We start from the raw sequence: 26,139 nt of genomic DNA, 5'->3' as shown, positions 1-26,139 counted from the left end.
GCTTAGCCAACCGGGGAAGTTTCTAATTGTAAAGTCACCCTTCAGAAGCCTATTCGCCAACTATTCAGTGGCGTAATTAAGGTGTGCAAGTTGTGTGTGTGTGTGTGGGTTGATTGTAAAGATCAGAGACACGGTCGTACGGTTCCAGTGGCTACTCGGTCAAAAAGTTGGTGCGGTTTGGTTTTGATAAACTTTAAACCCCATCTGCGTTCCTGTGGGTAGGAGTTTTACCACCCTTCAACCACACTGGAATACTGGACACACGGCTGCAGGGTGATAAAGGGTGATGAACAGCAGAATGGCAGTGAAAGCTGGGTCGAAAACAGTATTTTCTTCTTTGCCCTTCTCGCACCCCGCACAGACGGGTGCACGAGGCGGAAAAATGGCTGAGGAACAGCGAGGCAGCGAGGTTGCGCATAATCAAATGTGCCATTATCATCGCCAGCAAGCCGAACGTACTTGTGGAGTTTAGTGCCATTTGCCTGTCCCCATTCAAACCCGTCACACCGTCTTACGTTCGTCCCTTTCCCGACTCCCCGTACGTGCTTCCTTCATCTCACTAAAAGCATCTAATTCTATCATCTTCATTTCATTCCTTTTCCGCTACGCTTCACACGGGACACACACACACTGTCATGCTGGAAGACTGGGAAACGCATTTCATTCATGCCTGAGCCGAAAAAGGCGAATGCACGAATGCCAATGGCGGCAGCGTGTGTGCGAATCATCCATTAATTGATTTAGACCGGTCTACCCTAACCGTTCCAGGACATAGTGCGTAGTGTGGGAACCCAGATATCCCTATGAAGCAATTCCTTCGATTCCACAAATTTCTTGAAACGTACACACACAACCATCATCATGTTCGTATCCTTGTGGGCCAGTGGGTTTGTTGAAGCCGGAACAGATTCTTTCACAAGGTTCGTAGCGCCATTTCATGACCTCTTGTTCATGCTTCTGTGGCTGTTTGTACTGCACACTACTGCAAGATCCTACGAAACCCTTCCGAAAGCGTTAGACATGGGCAGCTACGCAGCACGCTTTAGCCTACATTTAGGCGTAACAGCCGTTACAGGGTTTGCCTGGTCATAACGCAAGCGTTCACTAGTTTAAATGCGAATGCGTGGGAACACTTTAATGTTTATTTTAAAAAAATGTCAGTATTGTGGCTAAACAGTGGCAGATCTAGTATCTTGGAGCTTCCTTAAGCAGCATAAAAATTGGAGGCCTCCAACACTTCGAATTTTCTTACCGCACCAGATTTAGAGGTCAGGTGGAAATAATATCCGAGGCCTCTAATGGAGTTCTGGGCCCTCTAAATGATCTCTAGACATCGTATCGTGCTTACAGAATGCTCGAGTCACAAGCATCTGCTCACTATGTTTATCTCTATGATCCGCCCCTTATGCTATAGCTTCATGCCCGAAAAAAAATGTCAGGCTTCAGGTGTGATTTGCCTAAGTCAATTTGGGATATAGGATGTCGTAGATAGGGGCGGCCCGGTAGTGGAGGAGACAACGGCGCTGGTCTTCGACACGGCAATACCGGGGTTCAAATCCCATCCGGACTGTGAGGGCATGACTACCCAACTACGTGGTATCTTGAAGTCTTCTTCTTTTTCTTCCTTGGCACTACAACCTCGAGAGGTCTCGGCCTGCCATTTCTGGCTTGCTGTGACTTAATTTTACCCGTGAAAAAGTAGTCAGCCTTTCGTACGGAGAGGCGGTCTGGAGGAGATTTGAACCCCGGCCCTGTCGTGTGAAGTCTTGAAGTCTAGTAAGCCAGAAATGGCAGACATGACCTAAGAGGTCGTTAGGCCAAAGAATAAGAAGAAGAATAAGAAGAAGAAGAGGTCGTAGATAGCGGCACTGCATTCCCGTTGACGGTCGTAGATTTCGCCACACGGCGGAACCGGGGATCAAATCCCATCCAAAACTAGCTCCCCGTACGCAGGACTGCTTATCCACTAACGGGTAAAACCAAGTCACAGCAAGCGAAAAATGGCAGTGAAATGGTACCTAACAAGCAGAAGAAGCTACAGGTGCCAATCCTTACACGGCAGGACCAAGACTCTAAACTCATTCATGACCGCCTCCCCCCGAAGTGAGGACTGACTGTCACACTACGTGTTATCCTTAAATTCTAGTAAGTCCAAGCTACTAGGTTCTAGGCTATATACTAGACGTTACAGGCCGTATCTCTCTCTTTCTCTCTCTTTTCTTGGCTTAATGACCTGCTAGGTCTGATGCCATTTGATGGGCTCCGGACTAATTGATACCATGTGGCTCATAGGGATAGTCAGTCCTACGGAGATTTCTGTCAGTTTGGATGCTATTTAATTCCCTCTTTTTTTTCTTATCTACCGTTTATAAAAAATGTAAGCTCGATGCTTCCTCCTCTACCGACTTTTTTCTTATTTCTTTGCGAATCGTACACTATCGTGTGCGGTATGGTTAGTTTCTTTCTTTTCAACCCGGCAAACCCTGCACCCTATTCTAACCGTTACAGATGGGAGCAGTGCAAGTCAAATCGATTAACCCCCTGTACTGTGCGGACCATTTCGGCCCATAAACTAATGCACAGATATATCTTAGTTTTCGAGCATTACTCACTGACCTAGTTGTGCAGTGATCCTTCACCGCTCGGCCCAAAAAAAAAAAATGGCACATCACATCACGCTGGCATGTGGAAGCTGCAGTACATTCTCGACAGGAATCGGTCATGTGGACCGTTCGGTATGGTATCTGCCGATGCTCTATTTCCACCCTTCCACACCCCCCACAGGACAAGGTAGGAATGAAATTCTTTGTCTAAATAACCAAAATTCCATTCGGATGTGAGCTCTCGAAGCGAAGCTCGAAAGAAGAAAAGCAACTCAGAATGTCCTAGCTAAGCAATTATTAATATTGATTCCCCAATCCCTCTCAATTGTCGTCCAGGACTCGCCCAAAAGGGGGAAGGGGGAGAGAAGAAAAAAAAACGGTCGAAAAATATGCCAACAATTTCTACTCAAAATTGCTTCACAGTGCCAGTGCCCAACGTGGCATGCCAAAAGCCCTCTCTCCACCCGTGGTGGACCAAACCTTGCAACTGTCCGGCAAAGATTGTACACTGACTGTGGGGGCAAGTTTTTGGGAAACTTTTCATATCGATCGCCGTTAAGCAGGTACTTGTTTCACATTTAATGATTATTATCACGTTTGCAGGGTCGTAAATGAAGGCACCCCCCGCCCCCTCTACGACAGTTGGCATTCGTTCGGGAAAGCAAATTGTTCCGTTTTCATTTGTGCGGAACCGGAAGTGCGCTCACGGTGTGCGTTACGGCTTAAGCGCGTGCTACTGTTTGTTTGCACATTCTATCGTGTTAAAATCAGAAAAGCACGTGCATTTGTGTTGGGCACACCGGGGACGGGGGACCAAGTCGTAGGAAGGGGGATCGGAAAACGGAGCCTTTAATGGCCATTCCAGGCACGTAAACTAATTTGCGCCTTAACCCCTTTACCTGGGGGGCCATCGCACACCAGCCAGTCGTAGTTCCGTGCGCTTACGTCCAAGCTACCGTAAATAATCAAAATGTTCTTAATTGCAATCTGGCCCATAATCTTGCGATCCGAATGAATTTCGGTCGGTGCTCGTTCAAGTTCAACCAGTGTTGCTCTCGTGCCGTTTTGGCGCTCTCTCTCTCTCTCTCTCTCTCGTTTTCAGCACACTCTCCAAGCACATCCGGTTTATTCCACACTCGTGCGTACATGTTTGAGCTTTTGGAGTATCTGTTCGTCGATTAAAGCTCCAGCTGTACCGGATTGATCGATTCTGAAGAAGCTTTTTAGGTCAGAGATGTACAAACACATCGCTTGGGAATATATAAATTGTTCTTGTTTATTGTATGAATATTGTGAATATGTATTGATTTAGTAAAGAATGTATGTATTGACTAAATAAATAAACGCCGTTTTGAATGTTAAGAGTCGAGTAGAAAATGGACCTCGATTTTGACATGTTAAAAACACCATAAACGAAGCTAAGACTTGTCAGAAACAAAACTGTATTAAGACATTTGCGATTTGGATATAAAGCAAATTAAACAAATTTTCATGTTTACGAAGATACTGCTTTAAGTGATACAAGGTATCAAGAGGTGGTTTCAAGGCTTTCTGGACTCAATTCCAGAGACTGAGTCCCTTTGACTTCATTCACCTATAAGTTGCAAGATTATAAATTCGTGACTTTGCTGGAAAAAAAAATCGTACCCAAACACAAGATAACCTTGTTGCAATGCTACGAGTAAAGCACATTTGCTAAGAATAATTCAGAAACGAAAGAACAGATATCGCGAGATACTCCAATTCAGCTCTTCGTTCTTCACCATATCAACCGGTCCCTTACGTAGAAGTCCTGTTGAGTAAACTCAAGCGCAAAAAGCATGGCGACCTCCAGGAATGGTGTGACTTCGTTACCTCGACCAAACGTGAATAGCTCAAAGGGTTTTGGTGAGTTGAGGCGGATTATACCAGACCAGTGTGGTTTATTACGAGCTACGCAAGCTGAGAGAAATCACCATGAAGCATGATATCGAACTCAGTTGATGAGAATGAGCACATGCACTACGAGAAACGACTTGACCAAGTGGTGCTGCAGCATGACCAAACGTAGCGCAACCGGTAAACACATGCCTGAAGACTTTAAAAATTTGGATAAGCTGCGCCATTGGATGTGAAAAATTCAGGTCTTACGAGGACACCAAAAACTAGCTGGCGACGTCGAAAGACGATTTTTTTTATGAAAAAAGCGTGATTTACTAGAAAGATGTCAGAAATTACAATGGGCAAATTTGAGGGGCATAAATACACAGGCTACAACTTACCGATATCGTAAATCTCACTCCATAGAGAGGGAGCTAAGTAGCATGAAGGTGATGTCATGCACCTGCCGTGTAGAGTTTCAGTCAGAAATACAGTTTTGGTCCTAGAACCGTAACCTACCGATTTTCAAAAATTCCTCTTTATTCCCTGCCGTGTTTAGAAAGTTCAAGATATTACTATGTTAAAGGAACATCACTTTGGAGATGAGTCCACCTATGGTATATAATTCTCCTCTCCAACATAATGTAAACGTATTGCTTCTACCAAATATTTCTCTAAAATATGGGGCAAAAATACGACGATCATTTGAGTTTGACACTACTGTCTACCAGAGTGCTTTCTGTGAAAGCTTTCTAACCGCATTTTCAAAGCTTTAAAGCTCCTCGTTAAAAAAATCATTAAATTACACATCCTATTAGCTTAGTAACGAATCTTTTAAATTACAGTTCAACCTGCGCCATTTTTACAGTAGTAGTTTATTTAAAATATAGAGATCAAACCACTAATCGCTCCACCATGATTAAGTTCTCAAAAAAAACTATATCCCCATAAAATTTCATGGATAGTTTATAACGAGACTCTTTCCATTGCTCCAGTTTGTAGATTCGTAACGCCTGTATGTAGGCAATCATGTTTATCGGGCTTACTAGACTTAATGATACCACGTAGTTGGATAGCCCGGATAGGATTTGAACCCCAGTCTTGCCGTTTTAAAACCGGCACCGTTGTCGCCTCTACCATCTGGCCTCCCTAAGAGAGATCATCGTAAAACAATAAAGGTTATAGATTGAGATTATGCCATATAAGCAATCGACACGTTGTAGTGTCTCAGAGGAGTAGCACACGGCACGAACTGGATATCAGAACTCATCTAGATCCTTCCCACCCCATACATATATGACTGACCCTCCGGTGAGGTTGTAGTAGCTAGAAGTACAAGAAGATCTATGATCAATCGATCACCTTGCAAAAACGTATCTTCCGTATGCTCGTAAACGTGTAATCTACTTGCTATCTTAAGCTTGCTTATCCTTCCTCCCCACGAATGTTTACATTTTTCACCTTCGTCCAGCAATCGTACATCGTCCATCTGTCAGTCGCGCGTGCATCGAATCAGCCGGACATTGTACACCAGTCAACTGCCCATGTTCTTATCTGTTCTTCGGATTTGTTTTATTACTATCGACCGAAGATAAATGGTTCGATCACACCTACCCGCTCCGTTGTCGGCGGAATTTTGCGGACGTTCAGGTACAGGATGGCACGCGCATCACAGCTAAATACCTCCGTAGGGTCAAACCGATTTGTCATCATTGACGACTGGTGGTGCTAACTAGTATACATTTATCGCACAGAAAATCGGCGTGCCAACACGCACGCAGCCTCAGCCATCCCCCTAGCCAAGGTTGCGACTCTGCCCGCGAAAGGATGCGACGAAATGCAGTGCGACGATTGCATGCAGTGAAGCGAAATGGACAGCAAACAACCGTCTTACGATGGGAAGCTCCTTTGTTTTAGCGACGGTAGAGAGGTCGATGATCAGTGGGTCCGAAGATCCAGGAAACTCCAACCAAGTTTCTCCACCTCAAGGACACCGCTGATGAGCTGCAATCGTAAGGGGACAGTGCAGCCGCAACACCCGGATGCTGATCCGGCAATAAAATCTAGTTCCCGAGTGCGTGCCGTGATTCACCGCGATTTCGCTGGGCGTGTTGAAGCGAACCATCTTCCCTGCTGCAAGCGGGAAACATCTTGAAACGGACCCGTCCGGCCACCGTTGCAATAACTTCATTAGCCTTCGGTGTGCGTTGCCCACGGGACATGAAGCGGTTGGAAATATGAGCTACGCACGGTGCTGCCGGATTATGCGATCGACCCATAAATTGCTCGCTTCGTTACGAGCGCTCCGAAGCATTTAAGATTAATGGCGATGATTAATAATCCATCAGGGTTTTCCTGCCCGACCCGTTCGGTACGCTGCCGGACAGTACCGACCGAGGTGTCTCGTTTCACGAATTGGTGGTCAAACAATATGTTAAGCGCTGCAAAAGCTTCTGATCAACGCTGTGCCGTCTCTTCACGGGGGCCCCCCCCGATAAACCATCGCAGCTAATTACTCCAACGCAGTTACAACCGGGAGATATCTTGGGCGTTGGCACCGCGCAGTAGGCAGAGCGGGTATAAGGCATTACGGCTTCATAAGCCGGACCGGAAATCGCATTCCGGCGCTCCCATGCGCTGGTTTAACCTTCCTCCAGCTGGTTCCAAGGCCACAACCGTACGATGGCGCCGAAATTCGATGGCTGATAATTCATCGCCACCCGAACGCCTCGGATATCCGCTACACTGGTGCTGCAGTTCCAAACCACTCCGACACAAGAGCCGCCCGTACAGCCAGAGCCAACACCTACGACAACGCCACACGACCGGAGGCTAAATACAGGTTAGAGACGACGCACACGCACACAGCCGTACCCTGCATGCAGTGCAAAAAAAAAAAAGCATTCCCAACTGTGTCCGGCTAGTTTTGCATACTGACCGTCTCCATCCACCGCTAGTTGTTGGGCTAACTGCTACGGAGCGCACGAGCGAGTGCACGGTTTTAGCCCTCACCGATTGATACATGCACAACAAGTTCCCAAGATTTTTCAAACCTATTTTTAGCTACCACGACGTAACGTACGGGTTCTCACACAACTAGACCCTCGCAGAGGAAAGAGATCGCGCGGGCGAGCGAGAGAGAGAGCGAGCGAGAGTACCTATTCCTGCTGAAGTAGTTCATGGAAGCTAGTTGCGCTAGCTGGCGGCTATCCCCACACGGCATTGGTGGACCCATCCCGTGTCCCATGGGTGTGTGTGTGTACATATCAATACGGTGTGATATCTTTACGGTAGAATCGCGGAAATGGATGCCGGGTCCCGGTCATCGTGCTCAATTACTGACCGGGCCTGGAAACTGTCAAACTAGATTCGGTGAATGGTGATTTAGGTAGTGGTGGAGGGCAGCATTTGCTGAGGAAAGAGGAGTACATTTATTACACAATTCTTATCCGAAAAAGTAATGATTCGGTTCCCGTGGGAAGGGAGGGACGGGACATCCGGTTCGGCAGGAAGACAGAAGACACGCTATCTTCAGCTGTTTTTCGGCGAAAGCAAGAGCAAGAGAGAGAGCGAGAGAAAGAGACAACTAGAGAAGTTGCGTGAGCGAGAGAGAGAGCGGGTATCTATTAAGAGCTTCTGGAGGCTCTGGAATGAACGACCACAATCTTATCTGCTTAAGTTTCTTCACTAGTTATCTTCCTGATTGATAGGCTTTAAGCAAATGATACAACTTCCTTTTTGTGGACCTGTATCCGACCTGATCCGGCTCACCCTGACCTAAAACTACAAAAAAGCTGCATCAGCAATACACAATCTACTTATATGCGTTTATCCTACCTTAACATCTAATGTATCCCCTGGTAGCTCTAGCCTGACAATCGATACATTCCTATCCTATCAAACCCTTCCCAGTAATCCTAAACGCGTAGTGCTTCCTGCCTTCAACTAAAGTGTAGACGTATAAAAGACTTGCAAGCCAACCAGGCTGCTAGGTTCCGTATGGCAAACCCTGGGCAAACATACTCAAGAGGATCGCACTATACCTATTAGATCCTACCTATCCCTCATCTGATCAGATACATCCCATGCCTAGCTCGCTTTGCATCGGCAACATTAAAACTGACTTGAGCAAACGAAAAACACAGCACTCCTGCAGAAACAGTAGTCGCAACAGCAGTGGCAGCTCCCGGCAAGACTGACGAAACGGACGAAACCAATCGCTTACCGGCTACGTTAAGTTAAGTTAAATATCTCTACACTATTATCACATTTTAATTCAATAAAAGGGGTGACGTGAAGGATGGTACCATCGAGAGTGTTTGACGTGCTGATACCGACCTACTGCAACCGTGGCGAGTGACTGCTACACCACCGAATCATTAGCGCTTCAGCGCGGAATGGCCTTATAAAATTAGTGTACTTCAGCAAACTAACACCGTCGTCTATCTCCCGCTAAATCCATACCTGACCGGGTACACTGCTAGCATTCTTTTGGCAAGTTACTTTCAACCACAACAACGCCTAACACACTTAGTGTAATGAAACGGAAGCATACATATATATATGGCAAACTGACGAGCCTGAGGAGGGGATTACTTATTATACGGTACTCTATCAGATATCTAGGTCCAGAAGCCTGTTTCGAGTCACCCAACCGTTACTAACGATACATTTTTCTATCGGGGAAATCTGGTTTGGGGCAGTGGAGTTATTATTGCAGGTGTAGAGGAGGAAAGCTGCTAAATTCTCAAGGCTTCTTCAAGGTTTCTTCAAGGCTCCGAATGCTTTCTGTCGAGTTGGTTAGGAATATGGCATCAACTACATCTTTGCATGTACAGCTTCCAACCCGACATCCTTTTCTTTCTCTAGCTACTTTGCTCTTTCTCTCTCTGTGTCTCCCCCTCTCTGTCTCTCTCCGCCTATTCTACTTTCACCTTCATGTTTCTATCTCCGCTTACATCCGCTCAGATCTGCTCATCGCGCCCTGCTTGACTGTTTTGCTACTTTTTGGCTACATATGACTCGACTTCAGACGACTTTCGGTGCAGCTGTCGGTTTCCAGTACCGGGAGCAACTTCATAGGGAGAGAAACTTTAACAGCGCGTCATATATCAGCCGTGGATTAATGTCCGAATCGGCCGTGTAGCGAACGCCCCGCAGATTACCATCGTTGTGCGACAGTACGCCATACTCGCCGACGATGAAACCGTCCGGCGTTTTCTCCTCCACCCGATACTTCCGATAGTTGCGTCCCTCCACCACGTACCCAACCTTCGAATCGTCGCCGGACCCGAGTACCGGTGCTAGCGTTTGCACAACGGGGCCTGCCGGCGGCTGTCCAGCAAATCCATCCTCCTGCTGCGAATCGCCCTGCTGTTCCGGCTTATCGTGGCTTTGCTTCGGCACAAACTTCCCGATTGCGTTATGGATCGATCCAACGCCATCACCGTCAACCGTCGGTGCATTCAGCTGGTCGTACGGGATCTTGTCCAGCTCGTTAAAAACTAACCGCACCGAGCCGACAGTAGTGCCGGCGGACATCGCCGATGTGTACGGTTCGGTTGCGGTGGGCTCCGTCGTTGTTGGTGCCATCGTTGTGGTCGTCGTCGTCGTCGTGGTTGTCGACGGATCGTTTGGTGAGTAAGCCGTTTGCCAGTAGCTGGATGGTTGCGAGTAAATCTTTGCCGGCTCGGAATATATCTTCGCCGGCTCGGAGTAGATCTTCGCCGGTTCCGAATACACCTTGGCCGGTTCGGAATACACCCGTGCCGGTTCCGAGTATACCTTCTCCGGTTCGCCGTACACCTTGGCCGGTTCCGAGTACACCTTCGCCGGTTCGGAATAGAACTGTGCCGGTTCGGAATAAAACCGTGCCGGTTCGGAGTACAGCTGCGGGATGGGTTTCTCCCGCGTCGACTTGAGCGGTGCCTTTCGGTCGCTCTCCAACCGTGGCTCACCGTTGCTATCTCGCCACGCTGAACCGTCGGCCGGTTTTCGGTCACGATAGCTCACCGTTTGGAAGGCGGGTCCACCGTTAGACTCTTGCTTGCGCTGCGTACGATAGCGCTGATGGGAGATAGTGCCCGGTGGTGCCACCAGCTTCGCTACTGAGGAGGATTCTCCCTTCGCCGAGTCCGGCTCTCCTTGCTCCTCCTTGCTGATCGTCGGTCCACGCTCCTCGACCGAAAGCTCGCTACGGTGCGCATTCGAGTGACGGACGGGGGACACCTCCTTCACATACTCTACCGGTTGGTGGATCGCTTTGGCACGCTTCGCGTACCGTCCGACGGTCCTTACCGTCGGCATCTCAGTGGCTTTCTCCTCCTCCACCGACATCCCGACAACGGTTACCGTGCTAATGTCTTCCGGTGGTGTCGTGAGCTCCGTTGTACTCTCGCCGGCCGTTCCATTCGCCTCCGTCTGCGGCGTCGTTGGCTCGCCGTCAACGAGCCACGAGGGTGCTGAGGTAGTGACCGGATCTACCGGATCATTCACCAACCCCACTGTTGGAACGAGTGTTGTCGTAGCAGGCGTTGCCGTGCTACCGCTGTCCGCTCGGTGTCCTCCCTTCCTGGAACCGTAAAACCGTGTGCTGCTCCGGTCCAGATCTTCCTGGGACGTGAACAGTGCCTCGATCGGCAGTATTGTATCATCGTCCGCGTTGGACTGATCGTAGAAGAAGTGTCGAAACTTGCGCAGCCCACGGAAGCTGCGGGACGGTTGTTGCTTAGGCGCGGCAACCGTTTCGCCGTCGGTCGGTTTCATAAGTATCGATAGGAACTCACGCCCAGATATGATGTCACTCGGTGCAGGTACGCTGCCCACGCGAACGATGGCCAAAATCTGTGGAAAGGAACATGGCCGATTATCAGATAATGCATCGTAAGATCACGCAGGAAATTTGTGCGACAAGTCTTCCCTACCACAAGGACCTCTTGTCAATAAATCCGGATATTGAATACGGCTACTCCAAATCATTCATATAATTAAATGAACTTAAAGTTAATTTCATGTCAAACAACTCCGTAGAGCTCATCACAACACTGTGCGCCTCACATTAATCGGCAATCCATTTCCTGTTTTCCTAACACACACACTCACAGAGGAAACGAATGACATTTGCAGAACTAATTAGTTAAATTTAAAACTACTTCCCCCTTTTGAGGTCACGAACAAAACCACTAATTCCCGCAGTGTAATAAAACATCCCTCCAACCCAGCCAAGGTTTCCGAGGCTCCGAACTCCGGACATTGGCTAGAAAGCTCAAGACGATGGGGTTGGGCTTTTTTGGGATGGTTTTGATCTTCCCGGTGGACGGTTGCAGGTATGTGTTAATTCTTTCGCCACCACCAAGAAGGCGAACGACCCAGCACACCGTTCCCCGGGCAAAAGGCTCGGCGTACCTCGCGCATACGTACGCTTCATCGGACGAGGAGTGGCCAGGGCGTTGTTTCAGGTTTTTACTGCAGGTTTTATTGTTTCTCATTCTGTTTCTTGTACGCACATTTCGTACGTTCCGTTCCGAATGGCAACGCTTCCTCTTCCCCTTTCCAACCCTGCTGCGTGTGTGTGTGCTGGTGATGGGTTGCATTAAGCTCGCATTGAAAAATGGAAACTCACCGCCATGTACAGAACTTCTAAAAACAACGACGACAACAACGCTACTCCAATATCCCTTTCGGTGAGCCAGTAACGATTGGAGCAGCTCCCCGGGGCTCTAGAGGCTCTCTAGGCCCCCCCTCTTTTAGCGTGGTATAAACAAAGCGAGACCTCACGCCAACTCCGTGGTACACCACCGGCATGCAACAGGCCAGCACCAACATCAGCAAAAACGGCCTCAAAGTAGAACGGGCCACCACAGTTGAACGAACGGCGGACGCAGCAGCAAGAACGAGCAAATAAAGCCCGAGAAAACAGACGGCACAGTGGTGAGAAACAGAGAAAATTGAGAAGGATCGAAGCGATTCGCCGCACATCACGCACGCTGAATCGCCCGTGGCTCAACGCAAATGTGCAAAACGGAAAGGAAAAACTACCTTCCCCACCGCACCAAACGCTCACCGCGCGTGCCACGCAAGACGGCGAACCCATTCCCGGGCCGGCAAAAAAAAACACGCGACCAACGGCCAACCAATTTCATGGCCATCCAAGGCCGTTCAATGTCGTTACCGTGGGCACACGGCACCAAATCTTCGTGCCGGTGAACCGTGCATCGGAACTGGGCGAACCTGACAGGAGAAACTTGCGCGTCTTCGTGTGTGCAATTTTCGGACGTCCGTGATCGGCCTTTGATTTGGAAATGGCGATCGCCCTAACGGCAGTGCTAGGTGCAGCATTGGCTTACGACCCGGAACCACCATGATTAATCGGGAACACCAGGAGTGCAACAAGCAAAAATAGACAAACACACATAGAGAAAGAGAGCACAAAGACCTAACTAGGGTCGAACGTTGCAGTGATTCATGCCAGCTGCAAGGTCCAGACCGACCATGTTCAGGCACCGCACCGAATCGTGTACTGGGAGTGTTCGGGTAGCCTATGGAGCCTTTGCGCCAGGAACCGAGCTTTTGGAGTGTACCCCATGTGGCCTTTGCAATGGCCTTCGCCGTGTTTGACCGGCCGGTTGGTTGGGGCTTTTGTCGTACCAGAACCACATTCGCGAGGCGAAGCATGAATGGGCAATAATTAGCTGTGAGCGGTAGCGCACTCGTGTGCGCGTGGGCGTCCGCGGTGGAGCAACCCTTCTGCAGAATCCGTTCCAGTGGCCCTGAAATGCTTTTGCACGGCGGCGCTGACCGGTCAGGACCGCTGCAGGTTTAACCGAACGGAAAGGGTGGTTTGCGAGCGACTAAAACGCCTAAACCTGCCGGATACGTATCAATGAAGCAAGTCTTGGGCCGGTCCAACCGTGTGTCGGGTCCATTGATGAGCGTTCGCCGTCAAGGGCTTTCATTCCCCACACCCATGTCTCGGGAGCTAGTGGCGGCCACCTTCAACGCCATTAATCACACGCGTGTCGTACGGAAAGCGTTCAGCCACCTGATTTCCGCACCGATTTCGCCCATCGGTCACAGCAGCGATCGCAACGAAGTGATGCTGGTAGCGTCATCCAACATAACTGGACCGCAATTAAACCTCCAACACTTCCTTCTCAGAATCTCTCTCTCTCTTGCTGTACCTCGCCCAACACTTACAAGCGTACGATCTGATTTGCGTCAAACACTCATCAGGATCAGGACTCGAACGCTCGCACACCTCCAGCGAGAATCTGAATTCAGAGCTCCAAGAAAGAAAAAAAACACCATTAATCATGACGCAAATCATCCTTTTGCGGTTGCTGCTGCTTGATTTCGTGTGTGTGTGACGTAGTTAGACGCGTCCTACCTTGTCAAAAATTAAACCATCACCACCAATTCTCGGGTGCGGCCATCGTGACCCTAAAGTCGTGCCGCTTCGCGCCGTACTCACACACGGCGCACACATTCCAGACCAGACAGGAGGAGTTCCGAAAGCAGCCGGACGAACTGTCACACTTGGCGTACCAGTGCGCGTTCTTGAGCATCCGTTTGCATGACTTTGACTCCGTTAGGCGACGTCAGAATGGAAAGTATCGCATTACTGCAATATGCCAGCCGCAAGAAGTCGGCAAGCAGAAAGTCTGTCAATGTCAGGTGGCGCAAACCAACAACAATATATAACCGGCCGGGGCCCTGGTGGTACCCGGGGTGTACTGGCTAGGCGAAGGGGGGTAGGGAAACCTAATTTCTTCGGTAACTCTACACCCCGGCGCGAAGGCATCCGATGCGCGCGCGCGCGCGCTGGTCTCATTTCGGTTAGGCCTTGCACTCGATGCCAAACGATACGCGAGAGAATTCCACGCGAATGCGGCGGTTTGAGACACACACCAGCCGTTTTGCGATCATCGCGCGCGTTTACATCTGACGGTTCAGGCGCAAGGTACTTTCACTTCTGAATCTCGACTTCACATTGCAGCGGGATTCCATCCTAAATGAGTTACGGTGCTCGAAAACCCCTTCCCGCCATTTTGTTTGTTTGGTTTCGGCAGGCCGGTCCGATTTCGGACTACTTCTTCTTTGGCCTAACGACCTCTTACTCTTAGGATTGCCATTAGGGCGGTCCAATTGGCTGTGGTGATAACGGCACCAGTCTTCACCCGGCAGGACGGGGTTCAAACCCCATCCAGAGCTCGCATTTCCGTACTAGCCGCTAGCCGAGACCTCTCGAGGTTGTAGTGCCAAGGAAGAAGAAGTCTTAGTGATACCACAGGAGAGTTGTTATAGGAAGTCCTCCCTACGGGGGGAACGCGGTCCGGATGGGATTCGAACCCCGGTGCTGCCGTATGAAGACCGGCGCCATTGTCATCTCGACCACCGTAGCCCCCGACTTCCAAAACGTTTAATCCCGAAACAGATAAGCCTCTAACTGGTCTGGTTTAGCAGCTTGGTTAGCTAGCTTGACAAGTCGATCAATCCATCAAACCGACGATCGTAAATTTGTATGTGTCATACTTTTATTGCTTTTGTCTAACGTTTACGACCCGTTTCGGCCTGCATTAATCGGGCAGCCATTAAAATAACCAGTAGCATTAAAAAGGCCGAACAGTGACAAAGAAACTGAACCGAAATCTCAACCCCGCTTCCAAGTGTGAATATAATCGAAAGTGTAGAAGGAAGCAGTAGAATCGCGCAGAATTAATATTCCCAGCAGCAGCAGTAGTAAGGCAATCCCGACCAGTCCAAGCCAAGTGCTGCCCCGTCCGTCCGCACCAAACGCGACCGCACTAATTACCATTTTTGCACACTAAACTTGGCTCCATTCCCCCACTCGCGCTCTGCTTCGCCAAACTTCCCTTTGGCGGCAGAAGGATAAGGAATTTTGGGAGTGTTCTCGCCCCGTGGTGCGAACACCGTGAGAAACACACGACTTGGCCATGCCAAGTGTGATTATCGCTCCATTTTACATGCGGTTCCCGCTCACCTGTTGTGCCCCGGGGTCCTTGTCCATTCGAGCGCCACCATTTGAGGCGAAAGATGCAGCGATAAGATAGCAGGATGGCTTGGTGCTCCCGGGTGCAAATTAGCAAACCACCACTCCGACGCACCTTCGGGCCGTGCGTAATGTGATGTGTTAGTTCTCAAGGGAGTTACGTAATGGAGGCACCGCTTTGTTCTTGTTCTTGCTAGAAGCGGTACCGAACCTAGCAACCTGAAGGCAGCATCACAAACCAATATATCATGGCGGAAACAAGATCGTCTGACAGGTCCTAGCAGCAACTGACTTCCTAGCCGCTTGCCAAGCGGTCTAACATTGGTGGCGCGTGGCAAACGCGGTGCGTCACACGCCGCGGCTAGCATACATGATGTCATCACGAGCTCCGATGATTCTTACGGCGATACGTGAAGTGAAAGCTTGGCGGACGTTAGTAAGAGTAGGGTGCACACTATCTGGACATAGGTCTGTAGGGCGATTTTGGGACTGCTGTTCCTCGCTCCCAACTACGGTGGCTTTGCACAGCCGTCAGCCACACACACCAAAACCTGTATTTCCTTTCAAGTTCACAGCCAAAGCTTTCGCGCTCTTGCTAAAGTGAGCGGACGTGGAGGGGCAGGGCTCCAACCATCGGGCAGGCAAACTTGTCCAGAAAACAGCGTTCGACTGCAACACGCCTCTGCGTTCTAATTCAGCGCATTCGGCTTACAATAGGACGAGGTCCCGCTTTCAGTCCAGCCAGCGGTTTGCTCACCCGCTCTTACCAGGGGAGACCCAGAATCTTGGCTGTAACTTGAATTGATCCAGTTCGTTTTTTTTTTTTTGCTTCTTTGCATTCCCTTCCCATTCAGGTTTTCAGCAAAGGGGTTTCGTGTTTTTTTTTTTTTTTTGCTGTGTCGATTGTCACACTGCCAGTGCTGATCGGGTCCGTAACTGTTTCCTCGTCATATCTGACATATGTACCGTGATCACCGATCGATCACGTGATCCGACGAGCTTGACGGATGACGTACCTGGACCAATGGACCACCAAATGGCAGCCGAGCGACAATGGCGAAGAACCAACGCCCCAACAACAACAAAAACCGGGTACTTTCAGTTTGGTGATCATTCTGCTTGGTGATCATCACATACGTTCTACGCTGCCTTCACACTAACACCGCATGTGTTTATGATCAACCAATAAAGCAACAACAGAATGCCCACCCAATGTAGCGATGGCGGAATGGGAAAAGTGAAAGTCACTCCACCCGCGCGCACTCGCCGTGAAAACCCGAACTGACCCGTTCTGCCCTTACTGGCAACGTCCGTGCCCGTGCGGTTGTCTGCACTGCGAAAACAAAAATTCCTTCCAACAACCAAAACAAAAAATCAATGAACCACACACACACATCGGGAGGGATCGATCCATTGAGCCATTTCTGTTTCCCTTTTTGCCTGGCGGTTAGCCTGGGACGGGGGGGGGTGAGATCGGAAGGGGGAAAATAAGATCAAGGTTGAATACTAATTAGTTCGCGCGGCAGCACCCAAGTTCCACCAATTGAACGGAACGGAGCAACACCGACCAACGAAACGGCAACAAAAAAAAACAGCAACCAGAACGGACAACGTTCAGCTGGCCGGGTGGCGTTAACAGCTAACCGTTCGCACAATAAATTAAAAAAAAAACGAAATGAACTACCTGCCTCAGATCCTCAGACAGCCGACTTTCAGGTACCAGGAACCTTTCATTATCCGGGGCACCTCGGTTGGTGAAGGGTGATGAAGACGCACGTAGACGCAACCGTGATGCCGTTCAAGAACTCCCCGCTAGGGCGATTAGGACAGTAGCGTTGAAGTTTCGGCTCATATTTTTTGGGTGCTCAGTCTTTGGTGCACTCACGATAGGGCCAATCCCATCCTGGAACGTTCCCCCGTAGTATGGACACTCATTAAGTCTAGTAAGCCAGAAATGACAGGCATGACCTATGAGGTCGTTGAGGCCAAGAAGAGAGAGAGAGTCTTCGGTGCGCCGAGTGCCCTATAAATGTCTAACCCGTGAGTCTTTGCCAGTGGAATGTGGTGCAAAGTGTCCACGGTCTTGCCAAGCGCCATGGAGACCACCACAAAGCCCAACGAATGTCTGGTGACGATGGTAGGGTTTATGAATGCGGGGTGAGAAGAAGGAAAAAACCGACACGCAGCTCAGCTGGCCAGCAGAAGGTCACGGCTAGGACACGGTTGCATGCATCGCAATGTGGTGCATGCAACCGGCGTATGCTTTCACCCGCCCGCCACACACACACACACAAATGCCGTGCATAAAACAAGCACGAGCGATGTGCGAGCAAGAATGTTGCATCCCGCGTTGATGGCGTTTGCAACAACAAAAAACATTTCGAGGACTCGATGCGCGTTCGGTCGGAACCGATCGGAACTGGCAGGTTCGGTGGCCATGTTGCTAGGGCAAGGTTGCACGGTTAGTTCTTCGCCAGCCTTACCGGACGTAATAGATGTATCCCTGCGACATGTTCCATCCTCACCAAATGTCAACCTGTCAGCTGTCACTGGCTCGATGCGCACCAGGCAAAGGGTATTGGCTGGTGGCGATCTCGGATCACCGTAAACCGCACGCTGGCATTAGACCAATTGCCTAGTGGGCTTGTTCCTTCCGACTGCTCCACAGCCACTAATTGATGTCAATGGCGCACACAACAAACCGGGGTTTTGGTGAGGTTTGCGTGTTTCACACAAAGCTAGAAAACGCACCAAGGTGTGTAAGACTGTTGCAACATCAGGCTGCGTATCGCCCACGGTGGAGGAGAAAGTTTTAGTGCCTTCCAAAAGTTCCGGACTCCCGCTCCACGCTCCAGGATTTCCAGACGTATGGTTGTGCGCAATTCTGACGTACCTGGGGAGCAAAGGAGCACGGCGGGTGGCATCCAAAATCTTTCTTCCTGGAGCGCCTGGCGGTGGACTACATCCAACTGAGTCACCCGCGTGCTTTCCCACGATTGCTCTTGTTCTATATTTGGGAATTTGGGAGGACTGCATTCATTACGGTCAACAGGAAAATCCCGCCCCGATAGTTTCAAGTTTCTTGCCCAGTCAACACTTACCATTAAAAAGCAGACAATCGTGGTAACGATCTGTTCCATCCTCCCGGTGGTCCCTGTTGCGGTAGGCGTGATGGGGTTGCGAGTAGCGTGAGCTGTGCGGGGCCTGGGCTAGAGATCTTGCAATGTCCCCCCGAGCGCTGTGTGTTTGTGTGTCTCCAGCTGATGAGGTCCCCAAGTTTGACGTTTATGGCCGTTAGTCTTCCGCTTTGCTTTAATGGCGGAGCAAATCCAGACGGGCGTCTCTGTGTACGTACTGCGAGGGGATTACTTCTTCTGCCTTACGCTGCTGCACACGCAATGTTTCCTTCTGTTGGCACCAAGCTACTTCCCCGTTACAAGATGAGGCCAGGAAGTACGGCAAAGAACTGAAACGTCGCGTTCGTTGGTTGAAAAATCCAAAAAATTGTACAATTCGAACCAATAGTAATTATATGCACACGCACACACACTTTTTACATACACGCTTATTTTCTATCGCGCACACGGTGTTTTGCACCCGATGTATGACAGTTGAGATAAAACAGAGACACGTAAGAATTACACTGAACATTACACTGTCACTGTCACGTAGGGAAACACGAAATTGCTTCTGTTCGTTTTTTTTTCTACAGTTCGTCACTGTCGATTGTTGGAGCCACCACTGGCACAGTCTCCGGCCAGACGCTAATGCATCGCATTCTTGATAGCTGTGCAAGCGAACGCTTGGTTACGATGGGAATGGTCTAAAGACAACAACAACAACCGCTTCTGGTGCTGCTGCTGCTCCGGATGTGCTGCTACTAGCTGCTTCGACCAGAACACACAAGGCGTTACCCTAATAGCGTAAGAATGCGCGGGCCCAACCATATTGCATTCTGCACCGACCAGCTTCAGCACAGATCCACGGCGAATCAATCCACGAAATATCTATCCCGAACGCTGCCGTCCTACGCCAAGGTTGAGCTCGTCGTACGCGTTAATGAGGTTTGATTGATGCGTTGCGCTGAGCGTATTCCTCGACAGGCGCTCGATGCTAGGATGCGTCCTAACGCTCCAGGATAACTCAGCTATTGGAGCTATTGGGATCATATACCCAAATGTCTCCAAAAATCTGTTCTCCAGCTCCACGGCGGTTGATTGGGATTAGAGGGCTACCGGTGCATGAGAGTTCCCGTGTCGATCGGCTTCGTTTGGGGCCAACGCTTCACACCAGTACAGATCCACTATTTGCCGGCGAACGGAACCCGGAGTCGTCAAGCACAGGGCGTACTTCCGATATCAGGCACATGAACCGTACCTCACCGCAACAAAGCGATAACAGGCGCGAGTACTCCTTCTGCGGCTCGGAGCGATCCCGAGGCATCTATTCTACAGCGCGGACGATTCAGCACTGACAAATGCTAAGTGAAACAGAAATTAAATTGGCACGATATACATATTTTGTTTCCATTCTCGCCACCGCTGCTGCTGGAGCTGGTTGCTGCTGAGCGGGCTCCACCCCTCCACCATCACACCACACCTGTCACTATTGTACGAGCTCGTTGTTTGCGGTTGGGCTGCCCAGGCCAGCACCACCGGCAGAGGGCGTACAGCAGAAGGAAGGAGGAAGCAAACGGTGAGGTCTTTTCGTTCGCCGCGTTCTCGTTCTGCTCCGCTCCTATACCGGTGGTGAAGGTCCGCTGCAGGTCCGGACACTGTGTACGATGGTGGGAAGCTGCTAGGAATGCGGAACGGCGGGGGGTGGGGGGGAGTAGTAAGATGAAGCTACGACGGAATGGCGTTCGCGTGTGATCTAGAGCTGGTGTGAGTGAGTGAGAACGAGATGGAAACCACAGCACACGCCTCACACATACCCGATGTCCGAGCACAACGGGCCACAAACGATGTGTTGCGGCTGATCGCACTCGCGTGCGATCGATCGCTTTACTTACACACACAGACACACACACGCACATGAGCGATCTACGCCTAGAGCTGTAGAGCTGAACCATCGATACCCGTCTCTTTAGAGCTTCGGAAAGGAATCTGCAGAGCGCGGAGGGGACGGGAAGCTAGCCCCCAACGGTAAGGAATCCATCTCGGTGCCAGCCATGATTAGACACCGAGCCGAGCGAACCTGTGGGAAACCCATAGAAACCCACAGCCACTCGGGACTTTCTTGAAGAATCAATCTTCCTCATCTAGCATCTCAACCTTCTTCTTCTTCTTTAGCCCAACGACCTCTTAGGACATGCCTGCCATTTCTGGCTTACTAGACTTCAAGATACCACGTAGTTGGATAGTCAGTCCTCACTACGGGGGAACGTTCCAGGATGGGATTTGAACCCCGCTTCTGGAGGTCGCCCCTCAACTCAACCTAACAAACTCCAATCCGCACCAAACTACCAATAAGGATATATCAATGTTTCAAAGGTGAGCACTTGCCTACTCCTGTAGGGATGCGGGACACCCCTAACAACCGGTTGCTATCTCAATCCAATATATCCTAGTCGGCCAATACCCCGTCGGAGATGACCCTTCGGAACGAGTCTGCGTAACGCGGTGGATGATTCCTATCCAGCATAGCTTCGAACCTGCAAAACCCCTTCGAAACAGGATCAGCGCTAGGAAAACAAAACAGAAAAAGCTTTGCATTGCCACAGTGGTCGTTTGCCAGGAAAAAAGTCTAAAAATCAACTTTGTGGAATTTTTTGTGGGATTTTTTTAACTAATCCATAAAAATACCACTTTGACAGGTTGAAAAGTTATAACACTAAGTGTATAAAAATCCCACAATAATATTTTGATTTCATGTCAGTAGTAGTAGTAAAGTATTAGTCATCTCCACCGTACATTTTCACTATTTTTAGGTTAATGACCATTTTGTTTATAAACTATCAAATTCGAAATTGATTATTTTTTAATCGTTTTTATTAAGCTTTTAATTCTTCTGTTTTGTAAACTTTATTTTTTCTGATGGAATTCTAGAACAAAAACAAGCTTTCCTTTTCTTCTTCTTCTTGCTGGATTAACGACCTGCGTGGTAATGGTGGTCATTTAAACAAACTGCGTAGGTGGATAGCCATTCATCTCTACATATGATTCCTGAGCTATAGTTCATCATTGCTCTCTCTCTCTCTTGAGAACATCTCGTCCTAAAATAATGGCAGCTTTATGAAGTTACTACATTAAATTACTCAAATTTACATAAATTCTTTATTATTATCTACACATTTAGTTGAAAAAGAAACAAAAATAATTTTATCCTGATATTTGTTCTGCACTGACCACTGTGCAGCATTGTTGCGGACGACTTGCGTGTACTCGCCATTTACAGATCCTCCAGTCCTCCTCCGAGGAGCGCTGTGAGTATTGTGCCGGAGGGGGGGGGGAGGGACTTCCTTTCACTGCACAAGCGTCGATTATGACGAAACGTTTGCTAGCGTCACAGCTGAGTGTCGCGTAAGTGAGAGATTGCTTGCAGGAGTTCAAGTTCAAGATCGCCGAAGGTTCGCCTTATGCTTTCGGGCAAGGACAAGGAGTGCACTGTGGACGAGCAATGTACAGTGTGATATGCAGTCTTATGCCGGCTTTGTCAAACTGTTACGCCTGCATCCCGTACATTGAACTTAACCCGTACGGCTGATAGCTACTTCTGGCCGCGCAGGTGCCCTTCAGCGTGCAATTCGACCATGCCTGTTTGCCAAGGTTAGGGACATACCGAAAACTGGTTGCTTGCGAAACAGTACAGTGATTCGGCCCAGTTGCACGAACATGATTGACAATCTTCGCGCGCCATTCGAGTTCGCTGACCGTTCGCCAATCTCCCGTTGATGATCAATTGACGACGCGGGAATGTAATGGCTTCCCGTCGAACGATTAACTGAGGAAGAGCACACAGCACAGCTATTGCACAGCTAAAGCTGCGTCGCGTAAATCTTTACATCAGCCAGGATGCATTATGCCGATTGGCGATAATTCGATAATTCAATAAAACCTCTTAATACCCCCCGACATTCCATCCCCCAGTCCAGTCGCCATTTTTTTTCCTTGCACCCGGCATGCACCCGGGACGCGTGGTCCCACCCGCGAACTACTGCACTTGCGGTGCCTGTGTTCACTACTGCCCTAAGGTGTGCTGCCACCGGTGTGGTCTTTGAACGTCCGCCATTAGCCATTGGTTACGATGCCCACCTGTGGCGGTTTGCGCATCGGACAACGGACGCCTGCTGGGTGTGAAAATGTTGATAAACGCAGAGCCAACACCGATGGACACCCAAATTGCCATCCGTTTAAATATGCGCCCATAAACTGTATACCCACGATATACTACATCTCCGTTTAAAGTTATTCGCTGCCTGCAATAATGTCATTTTAGAGACGTTTCTCTTTGGTGAACGACAAGATCAGTTTTGTGATGTTACAGATCATGCTGAGATGCGTCGGCTGGGAAAGGATTTGCCCAAGCCGTTACGTCCATATGACGCCCTCCACCATTCAAATCCAACGCAATCTCTCTGCACGCTTAAGTTTGTTGGAGTATTCAGGCACAAGGGGACCTTCTGTATTCTTCTAACTGCGCAAAAGTCAAACAGGATGATGCGGACGCACAGTGGGCAAATATCTGTCTAAAAATGATTTTTTTTTATAAACTAAATACTTAAAGGATGACTCGATGGTGAATGCGACGGGGGAGCCGGACTTTACATAGCAGGACCCGGGTTCCCCCATGAAGACTATCCATCTACGTGGTATCTTGCAGTCTAGTAAGCCACAAATAGCAGACATGACCTTGAGAGAGGTCTAGGCCATGAAGAAAGAGAAAGAAAGAGAGAGAGAGAGAATGGGAAAAAGAGAGACATTTTTCAAAGATCTTTTTACGTAATTCAATCCTGTAATTCGAAATGATCGAAAACTATTATTTTAATGTTTATATTAAATTATAAAGCATTGGAACCTTCGATTAAAATTTTTAACAATATGATCTTTACAGCGAATCAAATTTGTTTTGCACTATCGAGTTAACTCCGTAATGATTGATATCATTTGAGTGACAAATATTTTTCCTACGATTTGCCGTTTGGCTGCGACCATGCACGACCGCGTAAAATGTTGAGCTACATTACAAACATTACTACAAAAAAAATCCATGAATCGTATATTGCGTGCATACTTCTAATAAATTTATCAATCATTTTGAGAAGAACAAACCTCCAAAATATAATCTGAATAAGGCCTTACAGTGTATTGAAAGTGTAATAAATAGCATTAACGATGAAAAGCGACAGCTAGTGATCAAGTTAAAGTATCTTCATCATCGAGCTGGAGTTCTTTTAGCCAAGAGCTCAATAAATATGGCGCGGTTTGAACACAGAAACTCATTACTCAGGCTTTATTAAATACGAAAATATGCATCTGGGGCGTTCGGGGCTCGAGACGACAGCGGTACCGGCTTTCACACGGTAGACGACCGAGGTTCAAATCCCATCTCCACCACTTCGTCCCCGCGTGCACAGAACTTACTCTTTGACTACGGGTAAAATTTAGTCTCAAAACTGTCAGAAATGGAAGGTCGAGGCCTCTCGACGTTGTAGAGCAGCAGAAGAAGATACACATCCCGTCCGGACCCACCTCCCTGTATGATGGACTGACTATCCAGCTATGGGTAAAACCTAATCTCTGAAATGAGATCCTGCTAATGATAGGAGGTCAGTAAGCTAAGAACAAGAAGAAGACGTTAAACAACTTCTTAAACGGTCTTTAATTAAACAATTTCTAGTCATCCTAGTAATATTTAGTGAACTAATTCGCAATAACAGCTGAAACGGATTTTCATCCCGGCCATTTGTATGGCCATTTGCCCACTGTGCGGACGGTGGCGTCGACGTCAAGTTTCTTCTAGCTCATTGAATCGGAAAACACTCAGGATCGTGTGACGCCTGAAAGAATCTGTCCAAACAGTACCTTTGAAGCAGCTACGTACGAAAACGCATCAGCCTGGCCGAGATGGACGGTACGTTGTATGTGCGGCAGAGCTATGTCGCCAGCCGCTTTTTGTTTTTCCTTCCACCGATCGCTCGCCGACGGTATATTGGCCGTTCCCTGGATTCTATATCAAAATTGTTTTTTGCTACACGATTAATAAGCTAGTATCGCAAGACACCGGGATACCGGGTGGTTTCGCCAGACCTGTTTAACTACAGGTAGCATTCCCTTTGGGTGGGTCCCCTTTGCCTTCCCGTTCGTCTGCTGGCTGGACGGCACTGTGCCTGTTTTATATTTAGTTTGCCAGCTCCATTTTGAGCGTCCGTTTGTTTTGCTGTCTTCTTACCCGGGTAATGGCCACTTCCCGTCATGCGGTCGGTCCGGTTGGGATTAAACTCCGCGCCGCGCGCGACTCTCCTCCCTCCTGTGCGGATGTTATTTCCAGTGTTTTGAATTATGATAATTTGCACCGATCAGGCGTGGCATGAAGTTCCGCACCCCGCCGAAACCACGTATCGGATGACCTTTACTGTGCGCGGTTTGCGCACTAAAAATAGCACGCAAAATTGATAGCCTTACGTTGATGCGCGAGGATATGCCCGAGGCGATCCCGAGGAGATCCCGAGGGTGGACCGGGCCCACAGCGGCTTGATCGACTCGACAACAACCAGACGGAACGAGCATACATTCTCGCACACAAACACACCCCAGAGGAGAAGTCTTTTAAGTGCGCTGGTACGTACTTAATCGGCAGCCATCGGTTTGCCACCAACTTTTGGGCAGGTCCGTTCGTCCAGACGTCCAGGAAAACCTGTTTCGAACCGGGCTCGCCGTTCGGAGCGCCCTCCCGAGAGCTGGATCTTCATTGTGCACCTCCTCCTAGCGTTCTCGCCATCGTCGGATCTCTCCCAGTGGTGGGGGAAGATACAATTTCGGCATCTCGGTGGTGAAGCGACATTTAGCCATCAGATCTTCATCCTGCGACCCTGTGGAAGAGGCGCCAACCAGTTCCAATTAATCAATTACAGTCCCCACAATCACTGGTAACATCATTATTTCGCGCATTATTTGCATATTTAATCACACACTGTCACACGACCCCGGTAATAAGTGCCCCGGGTGAGCTGTGGCGCGGGTTTGCCGATTGCAGTGCAGGGTTATTGCTCCACTGATCGCCGTGTTTCGCCATTAAATATAATGTTGATTACAACTTTGTTTACTCGCTACATTCCACTGGAGTGGGTAGATATACTCCATGCGACAAGTCGAGTCGAGTAACCCTGCACCTTACGACGCTGCTGATTGCACAAAACGGTTTATTGCCCATTAATAAGCGATCGGTACATTACATTGGTGACAACGGACCTGCCCTTCGGCCCCGTGTCGGCGAATCTTCGACACATTTGCCAGCGGGCGCCTTCTGTATGGGGCAGAGATTGGACGTGTCAGGGGTGTACACCCCGATCGACGTGTGGCGCGACAACTTCCGTGGAACATGGCAAGTCAATGATGATTATACGGGCCCAGCCCGGCTAGACGGCTAGCACAATGCCGGACGAACCTAGCGATAAGGCGCAGCCTATCGCAGACATCGCCGGCCGATCTAGGTTTGGCATTGTCCGAG

The 26,139-nt window shown here is 49.2% G+C and overlaps 1 protein-coding gene and 1 long non-coding RNA gene across 3 annotated transcripts; one reads left to right on the top strand and one right to left on the bottom strand.

The window, feature by feature from the left end:
• Positions 1-7,870: 7,870 nt before the first annotated feature.
• On the bottom strand, positions 7,871-20,209 carry LOC118517372. Of its 2 annotated transcripts, none has more exons than XM_036063391.1 (3): positions 20,071-20,209; positions 18,573-19,951; positions 7,871-11,306 (listed from the first exon to the last, which is right to left on the bottom strand). In XM_036063391.1, the coding sequence occupies exons 2-3, from the start codon at positions 18,609-18,611 to the stop codon at positions 9,540-9,542; spliced, it is 1,806 nt and encodes a 601-aa protein (XP_035919284.1). In that variant the 5' UTR covers positions 18,612-19,951; positions 20,071-20,209; the 3' UTR covers positions 7,871-9,539. The 2 variants fall into 2 exon arrangements, with proteins under 2 accessions (XP_035919284.1, XP_035919285.1); XM_036063392.1 differs by lacking the exon at positions 20,071-20,209 and having other exon boundaries at positions 18,573-18,937; positions 19,033-20,044.
• A 171-nt stretch (positions 20,210-20,380) lies between these two features.
• LOC118517373 lies at positions 20,381-23,130 on the top strand. Its single transcript, XR_004908295.1, has 3 exons — positions 20,381-20,615; positions 20,763-20,963; positions 21,041-23,130. It is a non-coding gene; the product is annotated as an uncharacterized LOC118517373 (long non-coding RNA).
• The last annotated feature ends 3,009 nt before the right edge of the window (positions 23,131-26,139 follow it).

The sequence above is a fragment of the Anopheles stephensi genome, chromosome X (genome assembly GCF_013141755.1).
Source record: "Anopheles stephensi strain Indian chromosome X, UCI_ANSTEP_V1.0, whole genome shotgun sequence".
Lineage (NCBI taxonomy): Eukaryota > Metazoa > Arthropoda > Insecta > Diptera > Culicidae > Anopheles > Anopheles stephensi.
Note: the sequence above shows the minus strand (reverse complement) of the source record. Positions and strands in the feature narration are given on the sequence as shown.